At 35.7% G+C, this 21036-nt stretch overlaps 1 protein-coding gene across 2 annotated transcripts; it reads left to right on the top strand.

The window, feature by feature from the left end:
* Window positions 1-1870: 1870 nt before the first annotated feature.
* Window positions 1871-20438, top strand: LOC125205557 (HEAT repeat-containing protein 6-like). 2 transcript variants are annotated; one of them, XM_048104585.1, is made up of 27 exons: window positions 1876-2103; window positions 2190-2297; window positions 3347-3522; window positions 4177-4420; window positions 4503-4570; window positions 4654-4723; window positions 4800-5153; window positions 7080-7159; window positions 7295-7346; window positions 7548-7701; window positions 8092-8179; window positions 8692-8794; window positions 8999-9086; window positions 11068-11162; window positions 11774-11953; window positions 13007-13258; window positions 13858-13953; window positions 14425-14519; window positions 14595-14658; window positions 16662-16752; window positions 16830-16903; window positions 17432-17677; window positions 17755-17828; window positions 19020-19126; window positions 19588-19706; window positions 19915-19992; window positions 20136-20438. In XM_048104585.1, the coding sequence occupies exons 1-27, from the start codon at window positions 1939-1941 to the stop codon at window positions 20343-20345; spliced, it is 3531 nt and encodes a 1176-aa protein (XP_047960542.1). In that variant the 5' UTR covers window positions 1876-1938; the 3' UTR covers window positions 20346-20438. The 2 variants fall into 2 exon arrangements, 1 of the variants encoding a protein (XP_047960542.1); XR_007173774.1 differs by lacking the exon at window positions 20136-20438 and having other exon boundaries at window positions 1871-2103; window positions 19020-19077.
* Window positions 20439-21036: the final 598 nt, after the last annotated feature.

The following is a 21036-nucleotide window of genomic DNA, read 5'->3' as shown; positions in this document are numbered from 1 at the left end:
TAATTGAAATTTTCTGTGTCTATCACTACATATTTTGACGATTCATTTTGTGAAGGTATGGCCGGTATCACTGCATATGTTGGATTTTACGAGATTCGCTCTCTGAAAAAGGGTGAACTCGTCTTTATATCGGCTGCATCAGGAGCTGTAGGTCAGTTTGTTGGCCAATTTGCTAAGCTATTTGGGTGTTACGTCGTTAGAAGCGCCGATCCCAACATAAGATCTTTTAATTATTCTTTTAAATTAATTTATTAAAATTCATCCACCAACTTCTTTTTTTAATTTGAATTTGCTTAATTTGTTGGTGATTAAATGAATATATGCAATTTAATAGTGATAATAATTGACATACTACATAACTATACAGTCAAAAGTCATTTCTAATTCAAGGTTTAAAGTATTCATATGCATTAACTTTAATAAAAATTAATACAAATAACCTCAGCAATTTCTTCATGCTAAAGCAACAGTTTTATTTTGAGGACCGTAATTACTTCAAGTTTTTTTGAATTAATTTATTTATATTTATATTACTTTGTTCAAGGTTGATCTTGTGAAGAACAAACTACGAAAATGTACTCCCCCCATTTCTTCATAGTTGAGGCAGAACTTTTCAGCACAGAGTTTTAGAAATGAATGTTGGGTGTGTTAAATAAATAGATAAAAAAGTAAGAGAGAAGAAAAGGTAGAGAAAATAAAGTATAAAGTGAATAAAGTATAGAGAATAAAGTAAGAGAGAGTAAAGTAAAAAAGAGAAAAAAGTTACTATATACGTAAATGACTCAACTATGAAAAAACTTCCCGAAATGGAAAAATGACTCAACTATAAAGAAACGGAGGGAGTATATTCTTAAATGGACAAAATTTATTTTTACATATACAATTAATAAGTGATAGAAGTCATAGGAATGTCAAAATTTATCTGAACCAATGTCTTTACTAACTAGTGGGCCAGCAAGATAATGGGTCGGGCCTGTCCGATCCAAACATATATATGACTCATATGGCTCCAGCTCGCCGCATAAATAATCAAATAATATTTGGGCCCAAATTTCCCTTTCGGTCTAATGAGCTGAGCCTCGACCCGTGTTTTGTCCTCTCTAATAAGTGTAAAATTTATCTCAAATATTCAAGTTAGGTTTGCTTTTTCGGTCGGTTCTGGTTATAACTAGACTGGTTGACTAGTTAACCGATTTTAATTTTTGGTAAATCCTAAAACCGAAATCGGTCGGTTAAGACCGGTCGATTCCGGTTTCGAACCGGAACCAATTCCCGTTAAAATTATTTTAAAAATATTATGCTTTAATATTATTATTTAAATTTTGCGTAATATAAGATTTTATCGTAAAATATCAAGTTTTAATCGTGTAATATTATTACGTTCGGTCATTATCGAGCTGTGACAACTCGAATAGAATCGCTAACGGTAGAACTGAAATTTTTTGACACGACTCTAAAGTTAATGGGTTTGGATCAAACGTTATTGAGTTTGAGTCCATGTCAAAACCCAATAAAAATCTAATAATTTTTTGATTAAATTTAGATTAGATCAGATTGATATTGAGTTACTCCCTCCGTTCACGAATAAGAGTCCCGTTTTTCTATTTTGGTCCGTCTATAATAAGAGTCTCAGTTCATAATTACCATAAATGGTAAAGAGACTCCACATTCCACTAACTCATTCCACTCACATATCATTTAAAACTAATATATACAAGTGGGACCCCTATTCCACTAACTTTCCTCCACTACTTTTCTTAACATTTCTTAAAACCCGCGCTATTTAAAAACGAGACTCTTAATAGTGGACTGAGGGAGTACATGATAAAAATCCATTCCATATTTAATTTTTTTTATTTTTAATTTGGTATGATTGGTGTAGACTGTAGTAGTGAAACTGTAAGCTAATGCTAAACGAGGGAAAGAAGCAGTGCTCTGATGTCGTCATCGGCGGTGAAGTCATGGAGAACGGCGTTTCTGACTCTCAGGGACGAAAACTCGGCCTCGCCTCCTCGCGCCACCGTTGTCCGCCTCCTTGACAAATTAATTTTATCCCAATCCCACTCTCTCGTTGCTGCTGCGCCGCAGTTGCCCCCGCACGAGGTACTCTCTGCAACTTCCGATCTCACAAAATCTGATTTCATCCAACATTTTTCCTGCCGATTCATAATTTGTACTTGCACTCGCAGCTCACATCCGACTTTATGCTATTGCTGGAGTTGGTTCGCGACCACCTCTCTTATTATCAACAAGGAATTGAAGATGCTACTCACACCTTCGTTAAATTATCTGCACTGGTACATCTTTCATTGTAGTTGTGGATTGGATTTTCATATCGTGCTTTACTTTTGATGTTGTTATGAGGATTAGAGTGATGAAGAACAACTTATTGAGTCTCAGCCTCTCGTTTCCACTTTCCCCCTTCTTACCAAATTAGGGATTTCAACTCATTTTATACAAGTTGTTGAATTAAAAATCAGTATAATACAAGAGTTATAACACATTAGCACCTCTCAGATCTATTGAGCAGCCAAAGCAACATGAATGATCTCCTGGAGGTAGGTTTATTATTGGAATGATCAAGGATAATTATCATAATGAGAAGCAAATATAAAACTTGTGTTTGCCATTAAGTACGTTCAAATCAGTCACCTAAATCGCTCTACTTTATTACCTAAGCTATTCTCGACCACCTTGCATATGTAGGATCGTAAAATATTCTGTGGCTATTGTGCATAATTGAACTAGGTACCACAAGTAAGTATTTCTCTGCTCGCCTTGTAGATTAAGAAATGTCTTCTTCTAGTCTAATGAGTTAGAATCTGAAGATGCGTGAATGGCTTCTATAATAAAAATATTATCTTTGAAAATGTGATGTTGGACGCAGCTACCGTAAGTCATATCAAAATTAACACTTGGAACCAAGTCACGAACTACTAGTGAACATCCTAATCAGCTACCGTATCCTGTGCAGCTTCCATCGCAGTTTGGTCCCTCATGTTCAACCATTGTTGGTAACTTCTCATTTAATGATTTCCTATCGATTCCTCTCCGCTCAGAACAACTTCGTCTCGAGGCTGAAGTTAGAAAATTGACCCTCAACATTCACTTCATTTGGCCAAGTAGCATTGCTGTGATGAGTTTAGCTAAAACGGCACTGTTTTGTCAATGATTATCATATGAATTTGCATAACTAATTTTTGAAGTTAAGAAACAATTTTATGTTCTTATCACAATAAAAGAAAATGAGACAGGTTATGAGCTTGTATTACAAAAATTAATTGGCCATCATGATTTTGCAAACAAGTTTATGACATTTGCAACTGAATTTTTTCATTTGTTGCAGATCCATGGAATCAGTCATTCCTCTTCGCTCGAAATGAATTCAACAACGTGGGCCCTTGTGTATGACTCTTTCAAGAGGATAGTGCAGGTTTTCCTTGGAAATGTTGAAACAGAGATGGCTATTGTCAGAAATGCTGCTCTAATCAAACCCACCAAGGATTGCTTAGAAAGTTTAAGGTGTGGTGATTTTTCTTCCTCTCTCTACATCCTCCCTCCCCTTCTTCTTTCCATAATGTTGTAGTTTCAGGGCACATGAGAGGAAGAGTTGCTCCTAGACCTATAGAGCATGAATAAAACGGAGAACACAACACGGGACAATGTTATCCCCCAACTAGATTAATGATATTGTCCCTCAGCTAAGCTGATTACAGATTTATTTCCTGCATACCATCTTTATAGCTAGATATACATTTCTAAATATGTATCTGTCCCTTCAATTGCTAACCTTTTCCTCGATCCATCTTTTGACAAGAGTAAACAACCCGTGGCCAATACTGGTGTAGTTTTTCATTCCTATCACATGTCCCCTGAAATGTTTCTTTCACATGCTTAGATGATGTAATTAGCATAGTCATACTAAAGGATGCTTGTTTTCTTGGCACAGTGTTTCATTTCTGGGAATGCTTGCTGCTAGTTCTTTGTCTTAGCATTAGCTTAAAGCTGCTTAAGTTTATTACATTAACTTTCTTTCGAACTTTAAAACTTCACTTTCTCTTATTCCTTTAGTTCACAAAATTTTCTGACTTTGGCTTGCATCAACTGCACTTTTTGCCGATAAATTAGTAGATACATCACCTATGGCTAACAAACTGTTAGTTATTCAATTTTCAGGTTACTTTTCAGTTTATATAAGACATCTGCTTCACTCTCTGAAAATGGGCAACTGCTGAATTTTGTTCTTGAAGTGGTTGAGTATTTTCAAGGAGACTCAAAGCATTCTACATATTTTAATGACAACTATTCAGTATCCAGAGGTGCGTGCGAAGTCCTAACAGTTGCTTTTGCCATGGTTGGTGAAGTATACTCCAGAGTAGGTGCTTCTTTGCCAGTTGAAATCTGGAAGTCAACAGTTGTGGTATGTATCCATTGTAGTTCACTTGAAAAAACTGGCTAAAATAGCAACACGGAATTTATTTAATTGTTTAGCGATTTTGTAGGTCCTGAGAAAGGTTATGGACAGCTTGGCTTCTAAGAGTCTTTTGATGGAGGATAATACTGTTGCCAAGTAATTTTCTCTTCCTTTCTAATCAGATTTTTGTTTGAAGAATTTGTTCTTGAGAAATCTAATGGTGTTAACATATTGATCAGGTTTTATGTTGAGCTTCTCCAGTGTCTGCACTTAGTTCTTGCAGAGCCTAGAGGATATCTAGCAGAACATGTAAGAGACTATGGCATACATTGGTTGCATGTTTGGACAAGATGCTTTGCAATTATCCTTGTGTTAAATGTTTTAGGTGGCTGGCTTCGTGGCATCATTGAGAATCTTCTTCCCCTGTGGTCTTGTAAACAAGCCACCCGTTATGAATCAACAAACTAATCACATGAAGGGAGTTGGGTCGACTAGCCAAAACATGCCTTTTCAAGTATCAAATCAACCTAAAAGTGGGCCAAGCAGCCCTTATAGGCCTCCACACTTACGAAAAAAGGTTGCTGGAAATCAACAGAGTAGACACGAGGAGAGCCTAGCTTCTTCTATGCATGAATTTATTTCGTCTGATTCAGATTGCAGTGATAATGATGGATCAGTGATCGATAACAGCAAAGCATATTTAGCCAAGGCAAGATTAGCTGCAATTATTTGTGTTCAGGTTAGTTCATTTTCTCTTCATTGTTTTTTTCCTATGCTTCTTTAGTTGTGCAGGATAAATTTTATGGCCATGTAGATCATTCCTTTTCTAATATTGTTTAGAAACGCCATCTTCTTTCTACCTTAAGTGTCAACATGATCAGTCAAACTACCAAATTAGAAAGTTCTAGCATTTGATCATGGATTGTAAGCCAAGCTCATTTTCGACTTGGTTCCAGCCTGAACAGTTTTTCCAGAGAAAGCTTAAGACACATGCTCTCTATATTAAACAATATAAGTTGGAATACCATGCAACCTTATTATTTCACAACAAAACACATCAGGGACCGATTCAGCTATTTAGATTGAATTAGAATAACAAAGCCCAAAAAATGTTTGAATTACCATCGCCAGAGGAGGGGCTGGCAGATGATGTAACCCCATCTTTTATGAACTACTCCCTCCGTCCCGACTAAGATGACACATTGCTTAGCCGGCACGGGGTTTTAGGAGTTATTGGTTAAAGTGTTTAATTGGAGAGAGAAAAGGTGGGTGTAGGTATTAAAGTAGAGAGATGAAGATAGATGGATATTTTAATAGGAGTGAGAAAAAGTGGTTTGAGTGTATTAATTGGAGAGAGAAAGTTACCAAAAAAGGAAATGTGTCATCTTAGTTGGGACAAACTAAAAAGGAAAACGTGTCATCTTCAGCGGGACGGAGGGAGTAATAAATAATCAATTGAACCTAGCTTGGTTGAGGATTGTGTACTTGATGTTTTTGAAAAAGAATACATTCATTGTTGATACCATGTGCAACTGAACGTAGCTTGAGGGAAAAGAACCGAAAAGAACCATACCCCTTTCATTGTCAATGGAAATTCATCTGCACATGTTTCTTGAACATGCTTGTTGCAAGCATGGTTTCTTGAAACCTCCAATTGAGGATCCTATTCTTGCTCAGCTCTTTGTCTTTCACCAATAAGATGAGTGCCAAATAAACCATCTGACTAGTGACTGCAATCTTAATCTCAAGCTGTATATTTGTTGTATATTTTTTAAATCTTTCCTAGTAACACCTTTAGTTGCAGCTGCTGCATTGTTGTCTTCTCAAGCCATTATTTCAAATAACTGATCCACTCTAAATCTGACTTGATGCAAACTAGGAATGTTTCGGTGGACTTAGGGCTGGGGAAAAATATCGAAAAAATGATATATCGCTCGTATCGTATTGAAAAATATCGAAAAATTATCAAATTTTCGATATATCGTAATTTTCGTTACGATACGATATCGTATCGTAAGTTTTCGATACGATAACGATATGAATTTCCTTATATCGCGATATATCGTTTTATATCGAAAATACGATATATATCGAAAATTTTCGATATATCGATATTTTATTTTCGATATATATAGAAATTTTCGATATATATCGATATTTAACGATATATCGAATTTCGGTACGATATATCGAAATATCGATACGATAACGATATGAAATTTTTTTATATCGAAAGTTCGATATATCGAAAACTTTCGATGCGATAACGATATGAAATTCTTTCATATCGATATTTTCGATACGATACACGATACAACGTTTTCGATACGATATATCGTATCGACCCACCACTAGGTGGACTTAGGATAAAGCCCTCCGAACACCATCACGGCTAAAATTTCTGATGGGCGAATTGCACAAAGTAGAGAACTTCAATTGAGACCCTTATATATGTAAATATATGAAGACACTGCTACTTAAATTGTAATAGTTCCATATTTTCTAGACAGATAAAAAATACTACACTTTATTTTGTAGATGACTCTTCTCAAAATTAACCTTTATTAATTCCAAGTCAAGAATTTGTATCAGCAAAACTTATTTGTTTAAATTGGTAATCTATGTTATCTATTTCTTTCCTCTAACCCTTGAATTTCGCTCGAAGGATCTCAGCCGAGCTGATCCGAAATTGTTTACAGCCCAGTGGACAATGCTTTTGCCATCCAATGATGTGCTACAACACAGGTTAAGATGCTCTCCTCCATCTCTTGTTTATGATATGCTATGGTATATGAATCATTCATGGGTTTGGGTTCACTAAACATTTCTTGTCCTACTTGTTTTGTTCTTATAATTTATTTACTCTCTATCTTTATGTAGGAAATATGACACTACTTTGATGAGCTGCTTTCTTTCCGACCCTTCATTAAAGGTTTCATTATATTGACTGCTGTTGTCAATCAAACGAACCATTCCTCTGCTCTTTTTATTTTTATATATCTTTTGTAAATATCTATGCAACAATCTCTGTATTTTATTCATCCAAGCACTCTGGTCATATAGGGTAAATTGTGTTCATCTTTCCTTATTTGAGTTTCTGTACTAACTACTAAGGCTGTAAACTTTTTCTTAGGTCCGGACTGCAGCTGCTTCTACTATTATGGCAATGTTGGATGGGCCTGCTTCTGTTTCCCTACAGGTAGCAGAACTTAAGGAGCACTCAAGACATGGGTCATTTACCACACTTTCAAGCTCTCTTGGGCATATCTTGATGCAACTTCATTCAGGTATTTGGATTTAAAAGTTCGTTTGCTTGTTTGCTTGGTACTTTTGTCTTGTCACTTTATGCATGATTTTAGCAAGTAGTTCCAATTTTGCCAACTCCAACAATAGAATTCAGCGACGTGATGACACATCAGATGTCTTTGCTACATAAAAGTGAATTTTAGTCAAATTTTGTGGATTATGGTTGGTATAAGGTTAGGTTACATATTAAGGCATGATCATATTAAGGCATGATTGATGATTTGGTTCCGATTAAATTCACAAATTGTCCAATTTGCAAATAATTTTCAACATGTTGAGTATATCTGATTTTTCTCCCTACTAAGCCTTTCTAGAACTATGATGCTCTAAGAACCACAGTATGATTGACGGATATTCTTTATATTGAGCAGGTACATTGTATGTAATCAAACACGAAACCAGCGATAGATTGCTGGCATTGTCATTTAAAATCCTAATGCTTTTGATAGCATCCACACCGTAAGTTTTAGCTTCAGAACTTTTAAATTTTTTCCCACCTGCTTCTATTGTATTTGTCCCTTTTTTTAGATTAACCATATTAGGTTGAATATGTGAAGAAACAATGGGTTTACCAGTTCTTCGGAAGCCTCTATGATTAGTGAAGGCTTTATGCTCCTATTTTTATGTTCTATCACAACTTGTTCTTTGTTCATGCCTTCTTGGGTGTTCAATAAATAAATTTTGGTAGTCTTGTATACAATAAAACAATGAAGGCCTAAGTTCATTGTGCTTGACTTGTGTTTAGCTTTTATCCTTATTGAACTGATGAACCACAATTTTGGTAGAAAATTTGTTACCTTATTCTGTATTCTTGCTTTTCTGGAAAGAAGACATGGGGGTCCTAAGTCACTTAGTGGAGAGTTGACAGAAGTGGAACCTCTTATTAGAATTACTTGCATTAGCATTTAGTGGTGATTCACAAATGCATCAATTAAATGTTCAAATGGGTCCAACTGTTCTTCAATCAATAGATATTCAAGAATGCCTCCTGAGCTGCTCTCTAGGGTTATCTCTTCCCTCCAGTCAACAGTTGAAGAGGGGTTTCCATATCATAATGATCGGAATAGCTTACTGGTAAGTATCAAGCTCCATTTTCTGGCTTCTTTTGGGTTGTGGAGTTTGTTTATTTGTCATGTGTGCAAATTTCAGTCAATTTCTCAAAGATTCTATATGGAGCATAAATTTATGCAGAAGAATTTCTCCAATTGATGTGCAGTTTCCTGTTCTATACTCACTGTTGCCTTGAATTGATATCTTTGCTTGGTTCCAATTTTGCAGGCTGCGGCAATTGTTTGCTTAACCAGGGCTCTTTCTGTGTCTCCCTCAATGCATGTAAACAATATGCTGTTAGGAGAAATTTCAGCAGGTTTGTTGCATGTCACCATAATTCAACACCTACCATGTTGCATTTCCTTGTTCCTTGGTTGATTTCTTGTTTTGTCCTTGATATGAATGGGCTTGTAGCTGTCCGCTATTCTCAAATTAGGACCGCTTCCTCAAGAAAAATAAGTTGAGGAGAGACAGCAATGATAAATTTATCATTATTACAAAACTGCATACATATAGTCTCAGGGCTGTCTATCTATGATGGAAATGCCAACAAGAAAAGGAATAATACTTAGTTCTAGTTACAAATAGAATTGACTGGTAATATAATACTAATTGTACATGTAACACCATCATGTTTGATGGATCTTTTCTGGTACAATATGGTTGAGTATGTAGTTCCACGAGCCTTGTAGTTTAGTGGCAACCCTAACTATATAAAGTTCGATTCCTAGTTCCCCATCCCCAAACTCAGTTAAAGATGAAAGGACTGAAAAGTTTGGGTAGAATTAGAATACTCAAAATACTATTGGAACCAAATGTGATTTTATAGTTGAATTCTGATAAGGATAACTTTCTTTGTAAACTTATCTTTTCATTACAAAGAAATTTGATTAAAAACACAATGTAGAAATTATAAAGGGATGAGTAAGAATTGAGGCCCACCTATGACTATACAACTTAGTAATAACATCTCACTAGAGCTATGTGAGAGCATGCCCTAGCAGGCTTATACCTCTTAATAAAGCAGTGGTAGTAACCTTTTAGACCCACATACTACTTCAACCGTTGTATGAAACAGCTAACGTGAGATAGTTGAAACTTTCTGTACACTGCCAGTTGATACAATATGATCCAGAACTGAGTAACATAGTCATAATAGCACGCAAGTGGCACACATGGTCCTCCAATCACAACTGTAGACCAGAATACTATAAAAACCTCGAGCACAATACGTAGGCGTGGACGTAAATGTCATTCATGGCAGACCGAAATATTTCCAATGCAGTATTTAAGCCATATAACTTAAATAAAAACTTGAAATGGACGAAATGAGTTTCAAATGCTAAGTGATGTCCTCAGGTTCAATAGGTGCAACTCAGATACGATGATAACCCAAACATTTGCACTGTGAAGCTCGTCCAACATCTCTTGGATGCTTGGAATCGGGTACCTGTCTGGAACGGTTTTCTTGTTAATCTCTTTGCACTCAACAACGAATATACAACTAACATCCATCTTTGGAACTACCAATGTCGATGTCGAAGGACGGCGAAACCTTAGGGATTTTTAAGCCCATTACCAAATCTTCAAAAGCCCTCTGTTGTGCATGACCATAAAATTGTATGTTGGCAACTTGGTGACAAATTTTGAAGGCGAAGCCAACGCCTAAATTCGAGCATGCATCGATGTTTCTCCTCAAAATTGGCCATGTCGCCTCGGTGAATGGATGTTGTCAATTGACCAACCACGTCAAGGCGACCAAGACGGCCAGTGGCCAAATCTATCATTTGTTTTGTAAAATAAAAATAAAAAATAACAAATAAATTAATAATATGTAAAATAATACTCCCCTTGTCCTGCCTCACTTGAGGTATTTCTTTTGAGCACGAGAATTAGGAAAATGGTGTTCAGTGAGGAAGTGGAGAGAGAATAAAGTAGAGCAGATAATAAAGTAGATAAGTGAGTAGAGAATAAAATAGGAGAGATAATGAAATAGATAATTAGAAAAAGAGTAAAGTAGGACAAAGAATAAAGTAAGATATATTAAATGTATTGTTTTTTGCCTTAAAAAGGGAAATGACTCAAATAGTGTGGGACAATTCAAAATGGAGTAGGAATTAAGTAACATGGAACGAATGGAGTAGTATTTAGTTAAACATCGTAAAATTATCATATGTACTTTATATACACCTTCACCTTGTTTAGATCTTCTTTTATCATCTGTACTTTTTTTGATTAAGGAATTGTAATGTTACTTCAGGGTTAATTGATTTATTTGCATTATAATATTTGACCAGGATGTTTTGAAGGCCAGAGTTCTGGAGTTCTGTGTACCTTGTTTCGATATTCCGAACAATTATCAACCCCGTCAATAAGCTTAGAAGCACTTCAGGTGACATTTTTCTCTACTGAATAAACTAACATCTATTTCTATTTTTCGGAGGTGCACATGACATGAGCATTATGTTGTATCATGCCCAACTCTCAATTTTCCGGAAAATGCACTATTGCATACTGGTGACAACTTGTGGACATGAAATTTAGTTATTTGAACTAATCATTGTGAACAACCATTAACATGAATGATTGTTGCTATTACTTTTCTTTGTCTATGCCTCTCCTTTACTTTCTATTGATCCCCGGATATCAAATGGAGTGCTTGCCATTGCCTGATTATACTGAGTTTGAACCATGCTTGCTCTATACCACTACTAAGTCTTTAGTAGCCCACTTTCCTTTTTTTTATGGGCACACATGCCGTACGCCTTCAGCTCTCTAGTTTTTTTCTTGTTCTACCACGGGCCGTCCTCTACCATCCTCTATGTCTATGGATGCTTCTACATTTTTGCATTCTGTGCTTAACTACAATAACGGCATATGCACCCACTTACTCTGACTTTTGAAATGTAGAGCTTAATAATTTTAGTGTGAAGTATCCTCTGTTTCTTTGGTTCAGATTTAGTCAGACAATTATAATGTTTTAATTGTTTGCTCTTGCTGCAGGCTCTTAAATCTTTGTCTCATAATTATCCCAATGTAATAACCTTATGTTGGGAACAAATTTCCTCAATCATTTATGGAGTATTGGGTTCCTTTCCTGATGAGTCTTCAAGACTATGGAGAGGTAATGGTGAGCAGACTGCTGCACCATTGAAGGAGAGAGTCATTACTGCTTCTGTCAAGGTGGATTTGTTTCCTTTCGACATTGATGCCATATTTTCTCTTAGTATCTTCTATTATCTCAGCACATTTAAATGATCCAACAGCCTCCTCAATGTCTCAAATGCTTTTAGTTCCTCGCTCAGTATCTGATCTTCCTCTTACTGTATCAGTCAATTTTTGTTCCTCGCTCGGTATCCCTCATCTCTTGGGTACACTTTACCTTTGTAGTTAATACTCCCTCCGTCCCCAAAGAGTATGAACTTTGGGTTCGGCACGGGTTTTAATAAATAAGGGGAAAAGAGAGAGAGAGAGAGAGAAAGGGTAGTGGAAATAATGTTAGTGGAGAGTGGGGTCCACATTATTATAATGGTATAAGTGTTAATGGTGATGGTACAAGTTGTAAATAAAATGATGTGTAGGGGTAGTATGTTGTTTGAATTTTTCAAAATTAGAAAGTTCATACTCTTTAGAGACGGATGAAAAAGGAAATAGTTCATACTCTTTGGGGACGGAGGGAGTAAGAATTTTCAGGTTCATATCTTAAAGCTACCCTGTACATCAGCAAGGGAAGATACTTGTTTCTCCATTAGGGAAATACAACTGCCATTTAGAAAATCCTCAAAGAGAACAAAGCACAAGAAGTTTCGCATAGATGAAGTACTATATTATAATTGGCTATTTAATTAAGATTGGTGTGGTGACATAACAATGTTGAACACTCTAGTTAATTGAATGACATTTTTTGCAATCTTTTCTTTTTTTCTTTATACAAAATTGCTTTATCTCCTATGTTCTGTATTTCCATTTAAACGTCTCAACTGAGCCAAATCACGTATTATGTGCTTTTGTTATCATTATTCAATCAATTTCTCACATGCAGAGTGTTCTGTGCTAATTTATTAGTTCAGTATTAGTTTAAATTTTTTAACTAGAGCTTGGTGTGGGAGCTAAGTCTTTGTCCTGTCTTCTTTATATGCAGCATTGTTAAAAGTCAATATTTGCTATTTTTCTGTATCTCTGATGAAAAGTGACTTTCTAGAGTCTTGACTCATGAACTTGTTAACCTTCGTGCAGGTTTTGGATGAAAGTCTTCGGGCTATTTCTGGCTTTAAAGGAACTGAGGATATTTCAACTGATAAATCACTTGATAGTCCATTTATGTCTGACTACGTGAAAACGAAGGCAATCTCATCAGCTCCATCATACAGTTTAGAGATTCCTGTTTCAACTATTGATGATTCTAAAACATATGTCTTAGCAAGTGAGAGGTGGCTGGAAGCAACAATCAAGCATATGCCTCTCGTTATTAATCATTCTTCCGCGATGGTTAGTTGAAAGAAGATTCATTTTCTTCAAGTCTTTAACTGTGGCCATGTTTTTTATTAAAAATAAAGTAAATAATGATATAAATACCTCTTAAGAAAATGAGCTCCTAGAGATTTATTTCTAATTAGTAGAATGCATAATGTTAAATTAAACTAACCAGTATAAAAAATAAATTACTTCCTACTTTTTTGCAATTTTCTGTGGATGGATGATATATTTTTGGTTCGTTATATTGCAAAATGAGACATTGCAAATTCAAAATAAAAAATAAATATAAAATGCATTAAATATCTATAAGTAAATTTAGTAATGACTATTAAGAAAAAAAAAAGTAGTTGGACATGTCGAACCTTGATTTATTTGAGAACTACCTTGCTACCTTTTTCTGATAGTTTCTATGAGGATTTTGTATTTCTCCTTTTTTTCTTTATTTTCCATTTATTCAATATGAGGTTAATGTACTCTTGTTAGCTTCTTGATTCACTGAATGCATTAGTGTTTGGTGTTGAGCTGCATATCATGATGTATGCAACTCATTATATGAATCACAAACTCCTTAAGTTGTGCAAGTGGATCTCATTTTTCCTTTTCTTTGATAGGTAAGAGCTGCATCAGTGACCTGTTTTGCTGGAATGACTTCTCCTGTTTTCATTTCCCTTCCAGAGGACAAACAGGAATACATAATTGTATCTTCAGTAAGTCTGTTGTAAACTTGTAGCTACCTGTTCTTCCTGCTCTCTAGAACTCCTGGATTATTTGACATGTCTACCAAAATTTGTTCCATTTGCTTAAATCTTACTCCCTCCATCCATGAAAAAATGCCTACCGTTCCATTTTCTCCTGTCCACAAAAAAGTATGCCTAATCTATTTTAGGACACTACCCAATCTCCTTCATTATCAACCTCAATTCATTCATATATTTACCTAAGTACCACTATTAGGCATGTTTTTCGTGGATGGAGTACTTTTTATCTTTTGCTATATTTTTAAATTCTAATGCTGAGACAGAATTGTACTTGTGACTAACCATTAAACTACATAAACATGTTTGTCTGATGGCAGTAAATCCACAAAATTTCAGCCATCAACTGACTTATGTACCTTAATAGCAAGTTAGGACAGTGCTGATTAAACTCATTTACATTCTTGCATTTATTCTTTGCAGATTAATGCTGCACTAAATGACGAGGTTCCTTCAGTTCGGTCAGCTGCTTGCCGAGCCATTGGTGTTATTGGATGTTTCCCACAAATATACCATAGGTAAACAAAAGCTGGTAAGTCTCATAGTTTCCTGTGCTGGTAACCTGAGATATACTCAAGTTCATTCTTTTGCAGAGCGGAAGTCCTGGAAAAGTTCATCTTAGCTGCTGAGCGCAACACTCGTCATTCACTGGTCTCTGTAAGTTCTAATGCCTCTGATCCTAGTTCCTTTTCTTGCCTATCTTTTGACTTATCCTCTCTCTCTCACACACACAAACACACACGGAAACACATACGCAACACGTACACACATAATTAGTCCAACTCCAGAGTCATGATCACTTTTCACGTACTCCCTCCATCCCATTCAAGTTGACCCACTTTCCTTTTTGGTTTGCCCCAACCAAGATACCCATTACTAAAATTGGAAACACCTTTATCTCTACTTTATTCACTCTCTCTTACTATACTCTCTCCACTGAACACAAAATAAAACTGCATAAAATCCAGTGTCGCCCAAGGAAGGGATCATCTTCCTTGGGACGGAGGAAGTAGTAAACAAATATACTATTTGTTCTGAGGGTTAAGTTCTAAGTGCAGAGAACATGGAAGAGATGCTTAGACTCTTTAACAAAACATGATATACTAAAATTTCTATTTACCATCATTAATATACATGATATACTTCAAACTTTGACATTTCACCAAATGGCTTGTAGCTAATTCTTTTTTATCACCTTTTTTTCTGGTGAACGGGGTTCAATCAACAACCTAAAAAAAGAAGAAGAAAAGAACCATGAGATTTTGTTCCCTTTTATAGTTTTTGCTAGATAGTTTTTGCACATGCAGGATGTCCCATCTCCATTGGCGAATGCCCAATGCTTGCTCTTGACGCAGTTCCCAGATGGGCTTTTGTTACCTTCTTTACGATGGAATGACCCTCTGTATGTGCCGCTCATGGTCCACAGCCAAGCCCTTCTCACGCAGTAACAGTTTCATTGTACATTGTGGCTTTTCTACGACACCAAACAATTCATCAATTAACTCAGCCCCCATTTCTTCGTTCCCCATAGCCACAAACAATTAGAAGAGAAATTCTCTTATGTCCAAGCATTAGTTGCGGACTTCTCCTCAAAGATAAATCCTAGACGAGTCCTTCTCGTCATGAGTCCTACTAAGTACTAATCTGATCATATCTATTGAAGTTGGAAAAAGAAATTCATAGCATTTAACTAAATATAATTTGATTAAAATGATAATGACTACTCCCTCTGTACGTCATTTATAGGCCCATTTTGACTCGCCACGGGTTTTAAGAAAATGGGGAAAAGAGAGTGGAATTAATGTAGGCCCCACTTTTGTATGTTGGTTTTATAATAGAATGTGAATGTACTGATTTAGTTGGATGTAGGGTCCATTTACTCAAAATGCAAAAAAGTAAATAGGACTCAAAATCGCGGATGTACGAAAATGGTGAAGTGGGGCATTTTTTCGCAGACACAGGGAATAATAAACTAGATTAGTAAAAAGCAAAAGTGTTGGGCATGGCCACACTTGCACCTTTGACCTTTCCCCTTCTGGCATAACTTTATGTGTAACATGTAGTCATGTACAATCTCCAACACTTCTGTTGACATGCTTCTTATATCTTGCATATGTTTTCTCGGTTAGTTTAGTTGATTTCATACACCAAATGAAAGAAATGAGTAGGTTGCTTACAACATACACTTTTTCAGTATAACCTTTACCAGGCTCATTTTTCCTTGAACAATTGTAGGAAATTTGGCTTTTCAATAGTGGCTTTGTACGTTTCCGGAGTGACCCTGACTGAATTAAGCACTAATTAAGCACTTACATAGTTTCTCCAAGCATCAATTCATGAATTCTGTAGTTTCATTTAGCACATCATTATTGTAAGAACAATGTAGAACATCAAGTGTGATAGCTTTTGGTCCTAGACAATATGTTTTTTATTGGGTAAATATATGAGACCAATTTTGGACTTTAGTCATTTTTAAACCCCACTTTCTCTTGACTTTTGAAATTGATGTCTTAGTTCTATTATATTGTTGAACTATCTTGGTTGTCATCTCTTTGCATGAATTAAAAATTGAATTCTGAATGGGGGAGTTTCCTTGTCTCGTTTGAGATTTCTTTCTTTATGTTTTCTAATCAAATGAATGTATTAATTGTAATTTCCAGGTTCGTATTACGGCTTCATGGGCGCTAGCGAACATATGCGATTCTCTTAGTCATTGCTTGGATGCACTTTATGCTGGAAGAGGTTCAATTGGTGGGCATTGTTGGAGTTCTACCTTTGATTCACTGAAACTTTTGATTTTTTTCCAATCTAATGTCATACCTTGACAGGATCTACAAAATATTCTGAATCCACATCACTGCTTGTAGATAGTATGTTGCGACTGGCCAGGGACAATGACAAGGTACAGAGCCAAGTGCAACATTTTTCTAAGAGGCTGAAATCTTAATCACTTTAATGATTGAATGAAGCCTCAACTAACTTAGGGAAATTAAAATTCTCTTTTTCTTATCTGATTAACAAACCTTAGGATGCATCTAATGGAGCTGATTCTATCTGGTTACTTGTGTGCTCTTGCTATAGCATGTCCCAACTAGTGCTCTCTTCTTTTGCATGTCCCAACCTGTGTGAGTTTATGATGGCCTTTACATGCCCTTTCTTTCTCATGTCCCATCTATTGTGAATTCATGATCTCCTTAACCGAAAGCTGTATATTCTTCGTCAACATAAATATCATCGTTCTTATTCTCTGGAGCAGTCAAACCTACATAATACATGTGCATAGACCACAGGTGTATGGTGTTATAATATGCTCATTAGTGGCAGTTGTAATGTGGTTTTAATATCTCAAAGCATAAATTTTCCCAGCACCTGTTCCCGGTGCATCTCTTGCCCTATTTTATAATCATGTTTTAATTTATATGTGGTACAGGTAAAAGCAAATGCTGTTAGGGGTCTAGGAAATCTTGCAAGATCTATCCAATTTACAAAGAATGTACCTGTTGATGGAGATCCATTGGATTCCATGCATTCTAAAATTGAATACCATGGCACACAAGGATTCAAGGATCATATAAAAGAAAGGTCACAATCAGGTCAAAGTTCCTCAGGGAGTTTTGATTGGCTTGATCAGATGGTGCAGGCTTTTCTTTCTTGCGTCACAACTGGAAACGTTAAGGTTAAGTGAAATCTGTGATTAGTATTGTGTTCTTTTTATTTTGTATCATTGTTCTTGAAACTGAGCATTGCTAACAGGTTCAGTGGAACGTATGTCATGCATTGAGCAATTTATTTCTGAACAAGTCTTTAAAGCTGCAAGACATGGATTGGTGAGTGATCTGTTATTGTAGTTGTTTTATTGGAGATGATGGAAAGACTCGAGTTACATGCTGTGCATGAAATTGGAAGTTTAATCAACGAGGAAGAACTCAAATTCTTTCAGTTTATCGAGTATGCATCATATTACTGTAATTCAACTTCAGTGATTAGGGGGGTTGAAATGAGTTGCTGAAGAAATCATTAAAGTTAGGGCCTCTACTAAAGTTTGTTTGAATTCTATATTTGTTAAATGCTAGATCATGATTCTCAAAGTTGTAGACATGTAGTGTGACTTCATTGCTGCTTTGGATATACTTAGAATTGAATGCTGACAGGAATGCCATTTGTTTGCCACCTTGCTTAGTGTAGAAAGTTTATCACCACCTGCTAATATGTGTATCCTTTCAATCTTATTTGTTATATTCTTTATGCTATTCTTTTCTAGTCCACAAACTTCCTTTCTTGATATGTACACTTTTGCAAGTTATGCAGTCGTCTTGATCTGATTTCTATCATTGTCTTGTGCAACTTATTGTTGTAAAACTATTCTCTAGTGTGGCTATTGAATGAGCTTTTCTTTAATCTTATACTTTTTCTCCATTTGTCATAAATCATAATCATACTAATATTGCAGATAATCCAGATATGTCCTGACTCTAATGTCTGTTGGGTTTAATGGCACATATCTGATGTCATGATCTTGTCTTGTTTTGAAAATTGCATACTACTCCCTCCGTCCCACAATAAGAGTCCTGTTTTGCCATTTCGGTCCGTCCCACAATAAGAGTCTTATTTCACTTTTACCATGAATGGTAAGTAGGCCCTACATTCCACCAACTTATTCCTCTCACATTTTGTTATAAAACTAATATATAAGTGGGTCTCATATTCCACTAACTTATTCAACTCACTTTTCTTTACATTTCTAGTAACCCGTGCCATAACTAAATTGGACTCCTATTCTGGGACGGAGGGAGTAATAAAAACTCCTTGTCTTACTTCCCAAATATAGCAAGTGTCAACATGTCTTTGCAGACTGTTTTGCTTTGATAACTAATTTGTGGTGAACCTTGTTGCTTGCAATAACTTTAGAAGCATCTGGGGCAGACTTCGTAGGCATCTAATTGAGTTATTAATTTGGATGGCTCATCCATTCTAATTTGCGATTGCATATTCTAAGACTTCAATTGCATATTTTGCAGGTCCTCATCTGTATTCAGTATCCTTTTGTTGCTACTTCGGGATTCCTCAAATTTTAAGATAAGGATACAAGCTGTCTCTGCCTTGGCTGTACCAGAAACTATAAATGGTGGAGTATTAGTAGTTATATACTATTAACTAGAATGAATCTACGTTAATAATATTTCCCTCTTTCCAACTCCTTTACCCTTTCTTTTATTGTAGTATTTGTTTTCATGAAGCATTTTTTCCTGTAATACTAATTAGCGAAAATTGTATTAAAGAAAATTGTTTGTATTCTGGATCTACCATAAAACAAAGGGAATGAGCTGGTAGTTTTTATTTACACTGTTTTTTGGGTTAAATCTTAGACCAGCTCAGCATGGCCTGTTAAACCATACCTCAAATGATTTGAAGCTTAATTGCTTTTTTGCTTAATTTTTTTTTTTCTTCTAGCAACTTATAGAACAGTCTTGAGTGATGTTTAGTATCATGAGATTCAGTCTCTCTTTTCAGTGGATCTTCGATCCTTATCTTGATCTGGTTGTATTTTCATTTGTAAGTTTTTTCTTATGTTATATTGATTTGCAGATTATGGAAAATCATATTATGATGTTGTAAAAAGTGTGCAGCATGTTCTTGAGAATTTTAAATCAGATCAGATATCAGAACCTTCTAACTTCAAATACCGGATTGCCCTGGAAAAGCAGGTCAGCGTGAAAAATTCTTATCAACTTTGTTTTTTTCTCTGAGTTATTAATATGAATGTACTTAAATTTGCTGAAGGATAATATCTGTTGTTAACATTTTGATTGTCCACAGGCCATAGTTGGCCATCAGTAACTTGTATGCTTTTCAAAATACATGGATATATTTGTGCTTACAATTTTTATATTGGTGTTTATTTGTTTGTTGCAGTTAACTTCAACTATGCTGCATCTACTGGGTCTTACTTCAAAATGTGATCAACAGGCTATACAAGATTTAGTTGTCAAAGTAAGACGAGTGACGTTTGCTGCTGTACAAATGTGGTCATGTTTCATAGAGTTGCCTGCTTAAGTGCACATTCTTTTTATTTGAAAGGTGTATTTCGTTTGTTTTGAACCAAGTATAACTGTTTCATTATCTGTTTCATATAGAAAACATCATTCCTTGAGATTTGGATTGAAGACCTGTGCTCGTCTGTCGGGGATACAAGTAATTCCGTTGATGAGGCAAAGCACGCGTCTGTGGACCAGAAAAAGGATGTTATACGCAGAACAATTCAGTCACTGATTAAGGTATATGAGAGCAGTAATCACCATCTCATTGCTCATAGATTTGAAAAATTGGCCACAAGGTTGGTCTAAGTGAGAGTTGTGTATAGGTAGCAATGATAACCATGAGAACAAAAATCATACGGAGGACAGATGTGACGAAATCAGTTAAAACTAATTTGCGTATTCAAATGTTGTATTCGTATTGGTTTACAAAAGATCTATCGTTTGTCCTTGAGGGTTCAAGATTAGCCCTCTTACGCCTACTAATTGATGGACCCGAGATGCATTTTTCCTAGCTCATGTTAGTGAAGTAATAAATATCAAGAAGTTCCAAGGGCAAGAAGAGTTAAAGACAAGGCCAAAAACCCTAAACCTAAAGGAAAGGTAAGGAAGCAACTCAAAAGGAAACTAATGAGTGCCATTGTTATAGAAAACGTGGTATTTGAATAAAAAATGTTTTGCTTGGAAGAAGAGAAACGTTGAGAATCAAGATGGCCATGATTAGGCAGAAGAGGTAGACACTCCTTTAATTCTAAATGTTGTTGAAAATGACAGGCAAATTTATGGATTATGTATTCAGATTGTAACTTCCAAACGTGTCCACGGGAGGAGTGGTTTGAAAATCTCGATTAGCCATGGAATTATCTTGGTGAATGGAAAAATATAACAAAGTGAGATGATTATTGGTGGACGAAGAGAGTATATTTTTTTTATTAACCGGTATATTTCGATTCAATTAACAACTTCCTAGATTATAGTTTAATAAAGAGGAAGACGAACC

This window comes from Salvia hispanica, chromosome 2 (assembly GCF_023119035.1).
Source record: "Salvia hispanica cultivar TCC Black 2014 chromosome 2, UniMelb_Shisp_WGS_1.0, whole genome shotgun sequence".
In the NCBI taxonomy this organism is placed as follows: Eukaryota; Viridiplantae; Streptophyta; class Magnoliopsida; order Lamiales; family Lamiaceae; genus Salvia; species Salvia hispanica.
The sequence above is the reverse complement of the archived record's forward strand: the minus strand, read 5'-3'. Positions and strand labels throughout refer to the sequence as shown.

Excerpts from the sequence above, each read along its gene's own strand:
- LOC125205557 (XM_048104585.1), top strand. The coding sequence starts at position 1,939 with ATGTCGTCATCGGCGGTGAAGTCATGGAGAACGGCGTTTCTGACTCTC. Across the intron at positions 4,421-4,502 it reads TCTGGAAGTCAACAGTTGTG|GTCCTGAGAAAGGTTATGGA; the intron begins GTATGTATCCAT and ends GCGATTTTGTAG. Across the intron at positions 9,087-11,067 it reads GTTAGGAGAAATTTCAGCAG|GATGTTTTGAAGGCCAGAGT; the intron begins GTTTGTTGCATG and ends ATATTTGACCAG.